Source organism: Schistocerca serialis, chromosome 8 (assembly GCF_023864345.2).
Source record: "Schistocerca serialis cubense isolate TAMUIC-IGC-003099 chromosome 8, iqSchSeri2.2, whole genome shotgun sequence".
Taxonomy (NCBI): Eukaryota; Metazoa; Arthropoda; class Insecta; order Orthoptera; family Acrididae; genus Schistocerca; species Schistocerca serialis.
The window spans coordinates 460,308,847-460,315,978 of NC_064645.1; the positions used below are offsets into that span (position 1 = coordinate 460,308,847).

The 7,132-nt window shown below is 43.8% G+C and overlaps 1 protein-coding gene across 1 annotated transcript in view; it reads right to left on the bottom strand.

The window, feature by feature from the left end:
• LOC126417069 (lipase 1-like) overlaps positions 1-5,522 on the bottom strand; it is a 167,600-nt gene extending 162,078 nt beyond the window's left edge. The window contains exons 1-2 of the mRNA XM_050084962.1: positions 5,436-5,522; positions 91-286 (exon numbers count right to left, since the gene is read on the bottom strand). Of these exons, the coding sequence (XP_049940919.1) occupies positions 91-286; positions 5,436-5,522 (283 nt within the window). The remainder of the gene's footprint in view (positions 1-90; positions 287-5,435) is intronic.
• Between the last annotated feature and the right edge of the window lie 1,610 nt (positions 5,523-7,132).

Sequence of the window (7,132 nt, forward strand, 5' to 3'; positions counted from 1 at the left end):
CTTAAAATGGTTTATATTCCGCGTTAACTGTTGCCCTTTTCGACCCGTTTGGGAGGAAGGTAAAGAAGGGAAGGGGCTGCCTTAACTCACCCAGGCCGGTGTCCGGTCCGGCGATGACCCAGTCCAGCGAACTGGCGAGCACCCCGTGCTGCAGCAGGACGACGGGGGCGGCAGTGGCGCCAGCGGACTGGCGCGCCAGGATGCGGTGCAGCGCCAGCACGTGGCCGTCCGCCGTCACCGCGCGGTGCTCCTCGGCCGCGTAGCCGTGCTGGCGCGCCAGCTCCACCTGCGACAGGCGGATATGGAGTTGTGCGAGTGTGGCCGAAACGCTCCCTCGTCGCTGGATACCATATACAGCCACGAGTACGTGCGGGAATATCTACAGAGGACTGGCCCTTGGTTCAGGGAGTTGCGATTGATCCTCACCACACGCAAATGTAACGTATTGCGAATGAATAGACAGAAACATCCGTTACTGTATGACTACAAGACTGCACAATAATCACTGGAAGCAATTACGTCACTAAAACAAATATGGTTTTGTCGACGGAGCTGCTTAAAGTGGAATGACCACATAAAAGTAAGGCAGATGCTGGACTGAGATACGTTAGAAGAATCGTCAAGAAATGTAACCCACCCAGGAAGGGGCTAGCTTACAAAGCCCTCGCTCGATCAATACTCGATAATTTCTCGTCAGCCTGGGATCTGTACGAGACAGGACTGATGAAGGAAATAGAGAAGATCCAGAGAAGAGCAGGGCGTTTCGTTACTGTTTCATTCAATAAGCGCTAAGGCATGTTGTACTCAGAATCTCAGGGGCTTTCGGCACTACCGCGATTAAGGCAATGTGCGTGGTCCTGGGAGTTTTCCCTATGACATTTCAGTTCGCCACAGAGCAGAAGAGGGGGAAGACGTGGGAAAATGAGAGAAATAACTGGACAAGACATAACCCACAAACGGAAATCAACAACTGGATAATCGATACATGGCAGACAGAATGGGACGCAACTGATAAGGAAAGACGACTCTACTCTTTCTTCATCGGTATACAAGAGCTGATGAATTTGAAGTACATAAATCCAGCATGCGGAATGGTGCACTTTCTCACGGGCCGTGGCCCGTATCCTGTGCATCCCCACAGGTTTGGCCTAAAAAAGATTCATACTTGTCCCTATGGTGAGAATGGCACACCTGAACACGTAGCGCTCATCTGTGATGCTCTAGGTCACATAAGACCGAGTTTAGGTAACCAGGAAATAGGACAGTTAATACGCAGACAAGATGACTAGTAGTCTATAAATAACATCTCCGACGAAGTATTGCAAGCACTTTATGCGACATACAAACTGGAGAGACCGTACGCTAGAATACGACAGACTCCATATGGGGCAGATCAGCAGTACATAGTAAACGACACAGACACGAAATCAGACGCTATAACACACACAGGAAATGAAGACAAGGTAAACATACAAACATAACAAAAGTAAGCGAGGGTTCTACCACTAAATCGCATAAGTATGAAAATGTAATTCTCTATGTAACTGTTGTTATACCACTTCATAGCATGTAACACAGTCTGAAGATGTGACATTTCTTCTTCGTTCGCTGCATCAGGTGTGACTGACTGGAAGTTTTACCGAGCCCTCGCACCTGATGCAGCTGACAATGACATTTTAAATCAAGTCGCGATCTGCGCTGTTACGTCAAGTTCGGAAACACGGTATAAGCTAACTAATCAATAAATTAAACTAAGTATTACCATTGTCAAGGCAACGTATGTAGCACATGTAACCATACCTGCAGAATGTATGAAGAAAAGAACTGTTGCATCACGTATTAGTCAAATTCCTCTCTCTTGTTTCTTCCATTAAATACAGCTTTAATTTTAATTTAAAATACATCCACATAAATCTTATTTACTATCATTTCCTAAGTTATCAACAAGTTTAAATAAAATTGTATATATGCATAGTACTTATAGTATATGTACATTTTTTACTTGTTATTTTCTTTTAGTTATCCTTTTGTAAAACTTTCAACAAAAAGAATTTACTATTAATAAAATAAAATTTGTATGACATAACATACGAAGTCGCACAATGTACGACCTGCTGTATAATAACAGGCAGCATATTTTTACTGTATACACGAGCTATTCTGAGAGTAAGGTGCGATAGTTCGCGAAATGACAGTGAAAATCCGATGAAGCTTTTCACAAATGTGCTGGGAAGTGCCTCTAGTATGCCTGTCGATCGCGTCACCTAGCTGCTTTCAGTTATGAGCACGCATTGAGAACATAAAGAAGCCTAGAAAATAGTGTCTCCCGCCTAGAATGGGTGCCCGCTGAGAGGTTTCGCCTGATTTCATGGAACACCACATAACGTACCAGTCACGTATTTTCTTCTTCATAACAGTTCTCTGCCGCACACTGAAAGATCAATGGGGACGCTGCTGCATAGTTTTCGATGGGAAGTGTCTGATCACCTACAATAAAGCCCGTAATTGGCAGCCGCTGAGTTGTATCTCCGCTCACATGAACCGCTGGCTATAAAGACAACATTTCGGCCTAAACAAGGAACTGCAGACCAGCGTAGAGAAGTGGCGGAAAGCACAGGCGGCTTCCTTCTATGACGAGGTTATTGGAAAGTTGGCACAACGCTACGACAAACGTCTGAATCATAGCGGCGACTATGTAGATACGTAGGTGGAAGGTGCAGCAAACTGTTGCAAATAAAACATTTTTATTTTCACTGTGGTTTCCACTTCCCGTCTGATAGGACCTCACTGGACCACCTACTGACCCTACGACTTATCTTAAAAGATAGGTTAAGGAAAGGTAAACCTACGTTTATGGCATTTTTAGACTTAAAGAAAGCTTTTGAAATTGATGACTGGAATACTCTCTTTCAAACTCTAAAGGTGGCAGTGATCAAACACAGGGGGCGAAAGGCTTTTTACAATTTGTGCAGCAACCATATGGCTGTTATGATTCGAGGGGCATGAAAGGGAATCAGTGATTGGGAAGGGAGTGAGACAGAGTTGTAGCCTAGCCCGATGTTATTCAATATATATGTTGAGCAAGCAATTCAGGAATCAAAAGAAAAATTAGGAATAGGAATTAAAATCCATGGAGAAGAAACAAAAACTTCCAGGTTTGCCGACGATATTGTAATTCTGTCAGAGACACCGAAGGACATCGAAGAGCAGCTGAACGGAACGGACAGTGTCTTGAAAGGAGGATATAATCTGAGGATCAATATGAACAAAACGAGGGTCGGGGGTTGTAGTCGAATTAAATCAGGTAAGGCTGAGGGAATTAAAGAAGAAAATGAGACACTCAAAGTAGAAGATAAGTTCTGCTACTTGTGGGGCAAAATAACTGATGATGATCGAAGTAGAAAGTATATAAAATGAAGAATGACTATGGAAAGGAAAGCATTTCTGAAGAAGGGAAATATATTAACATCGAGTATAGTTTAAGAGTCAGGAAGTCTCTTCTGAAAGGATTTGTATGGAGTGTAGCCGTGTATGAAAGTGTAACATGGACTATAAACAGTGTAGACAAGAAGAGAATGGAAACTTTCGAAATGTGGTACTACAGTAGAATGCTGAAGATTAGATGGGTAGACCACGTAACTAATGAAGAGGTACTGAACAGAATTTGGGAGAAGATGAATTTGTGGCACAGCTTCACTAGAAGAAGGAATCGGTTGGTAGGACACGTTCTGAGGCATCAAGTATTGGAGGAATGTAGGTTGCAGTGGTTGTTCGGAGATGAAGAGGCTTGTGCAGGATAGAGTAGCATGGAGAGCTGCATGAAACCGATCTCTGGACCACAACAACAACAACAACAACAACAACAAGACCTTACTTTCGGGACAGCTGTCGTACATGCTGGTAATAGCTTTATTGTATTAAGACAGCGCTTGAAAATGATCCATCGCTTGAAACTCGTAGCAGTAAACAAAATACAAAAAAAGCAGATGTGGTGGCTGAATTATTATTACAGCAGTAGCATTAAATTGAATTTAATATCTAGTTATTGTTTTACATAATTCATGTGTACCGACCTAGGTGGCGCAGTGGCTAGCACACTTGACTCGCATGCGGGAGGACGACTGTTCAATCCCGCGTCCGGCCATCCTGATTTAGGTTTTCCGTGATTTCCCTAAATCGCTCCAGGCAAATGCCGGGATGGCTCCTTTGAAAGGGCACGGCCGACTTCCATCCCCGTCCTTCCCTAATCTGATGAGACCGATGACCTCGCTGTCTGGTCTCCTCCCCCAAACAATCCAATCCAATCCAATCCAATCCATGTGCATCAAGTTACCTTCAATTACGAGTGTGGAATGCACTCAACGACTATGATATGAGTTTCAAAATGATGGAGCGCAGCATTCAGCCATCCTATACTGTCAGACTTTATTAAATCAAATTTTGATTTAGGCTATTAAGTAGCCATTATCAGTGCAGTATTTGAGAGCTTTAATACATGTCCTAATACGTCAGGCCCCTGTTGTTCGGGCTCCTGTCACAGTTCTTCGAGACTACTGTATCAGCACTGATATTGGCTAGTTACTAGCCGAAATCTAGATTTGCTTTAATAAAGCCTGAAAAGAAAGGACGACTGATTACTACGCTCCAGCGTTTTCATTGCACGTCTACGTCTGTAGTAATAGTGTAAACACAAATACCCAGATCACAACTAGGTAACACGTCATGAGAGGTTGCTCCGTTGGCAAGTTACGGTACGCGGTATTTCATTGTTTGCCACCACTATTTTCATGAGCATACAAACAAACAAAATATTAATTGAGTAACTTTATTTTTTCGAGGTGATAGTTAAAAATGAAAATACCTCGTAAAAAAGTATTATAAATTTTTGCTCGTTTGCCTAAAGGATTTCCTCAATATGGTACGCATCTCTAAGGACCGAAAGCAATTCCAGTAGATCAGTACTGGAAGAAAGGCCTTCTGAATGTTGTCGGTCTTGTTCCAGAGCTGTTAGAACGCGAGCAGAGCCTGGGGAGTCCTAAAGGCGGGGGCCGCTCCCCTAGCAGCGACTCCTCAAAGCGCTCTGCCGCTTTCTTCCACAGTGGGGGAATCAGCACGTGCCCGCCGCTTCCCTCCACTCGTCGCCGGCAAAGCTCCGCTACTCCCTCGCGTATTTTTTTGCACCTGTCTCTTCGGCATCCACCCTCGCGATCCGCGTATAGCACCGCACCCTGTTTGCCTGCCCCGCTACCGGCGCCTATTGGCTCTTCTGAGGGGATGTTCGCATCGCGGGCAATTTCTTGTCCGGGAACGCTCCCTCCACGAGCGGAGGAGGTTATTTTGCCAAGTCTGCATCGACGTCGTGCCCGCCTAGCAGCGTCAGGAAATCCAATATAGCAGCATGAACCCGTTGTTCTCCAACTCCCCTGTTCCCTTACCTTTCCGGATGCTTCCTCATAAGGCAGTGAAAGTGCAGCAGCATTAGGGGTTGTGCTCGGTCTTTCGTGCACGGGATACAGTCTCATAGCAGAAATGGTAGAGCCTGTCTGTTTCTTGCGCTGGCAATTACTAAATTACTTTTAAAACGCTTTGTCCTCAGTGTACTGTTTTTAAAGGGCTATGACCGATTTCAGAATATAACAGTAATAATAATTTTCTGCTTCAGTTATGGTTTATTTAAACCCGCAACGAGATTTCGAGGACTAGCAGAAATGAGATCGGCGATAAAGTTACAAAAATTTGTGACCACAGAATATACGAAGGAGCGGTTTACTGTCTTTGGCCCGAAAAAAGCGTGTTTTTTGAGATTTTTTTTCTCGGTATGTGTTATAGATATCAGTGTCAAATTTGGTCAAAATGTTTATTGATATTTCCTCTACAAAGTGGAAGTTTTTCGACCGGAAATGTCGAAGAGCAAAGGCGGAAGTGCCGTCGGAACGAAACAAAATTTCGATGTAGACTTCCACGCGCGGTATGTCACAGGTCAGCCGGCTCGTCTGAAATCAAAACTGAGTTGACGTTAGCGAAGTATATAAGATTCTTTGGGAGTTGTACCTCACTTAAGTTATTTGGACTGTAGGAACAAAATGGCGTCCATTTGAAAAAAAATAGGGTTTTTTTCATCGATTTTTCGACTTCGTCGGCCAAGTAAAAATATTTATAGTTGATGGATCGGAATAAAAGTGGTACAACTCCAAGACAATTTAGATAGCTTCGTCGGAAACTAAGAATCATGCCAATCGGTTCAGTAGATTTGAAGTTACCATACCGCGCGATAAAAAAAAGTCATTTCGAGAAAAACGCGTTTAGGTTATGACTACATATAAATGCAATATTATGCAACGTATGTTAAATCTCGTATTCCGGGTCCGTAAACTAGTCCTTCCTCTTTCTCATAGAGGGCGTTCTGCTCGATCTGGGCTATCCTGTGCTGCTCCAGAGCCACTCGCACGGCCGGCGACAAGCAGTTTTCGGCCGCTTGAATCCGGTGGTCGTCCGAATGATTGGCGAACTGCGTCGAATAGAGTCCCAGGGTGACGTCCATCGTTTTCATGGTCTTCAGAATTGCTGAATACCCTTCGTTGAAGCTGGAAAGTCGCAATCTCCACAGTCTTTGCACCAGAATGCAAATGCTTGGGGGCTAACTTCCAAACACACGCATCAAACTTTCATTTGAATTTTGTGTGTTTCCTCCCAAGTACCGGTACAATAACTCGTCCTCCGAAAGAAAAAAACTGGTGCGTGGAAAAGGCCGATTTCGGCCAGGTGCATTTTTTTGTTCAGCCGCGAATAACAAACATTTCCGTTCCTTATTCGGAAAAACCGTTTCAGGTATGGATTCTAAACACTTTTATTGATCCAAAAATGCAATTTAAAAAAATGATTTTTTTACCCAAAAGATAGTAAACCTCCCCCTAAGAAATTATGCTGCCTTTGAAGTTAAATAACACATGAGAAATGAACCAAGAAGTATACGAAAAGCCGACAAGCACATGCAACGAGGGCATTTCTGCCCAAAAGACATGTGCTGGTATCAAACATGGGCCTTATTTTGAGAAAGTAATTTCTGAGAACGTATACGTTTGGCTCACATCATTGTACGATAGTGGGATATGGACTGTGTGGGAACCGGAAA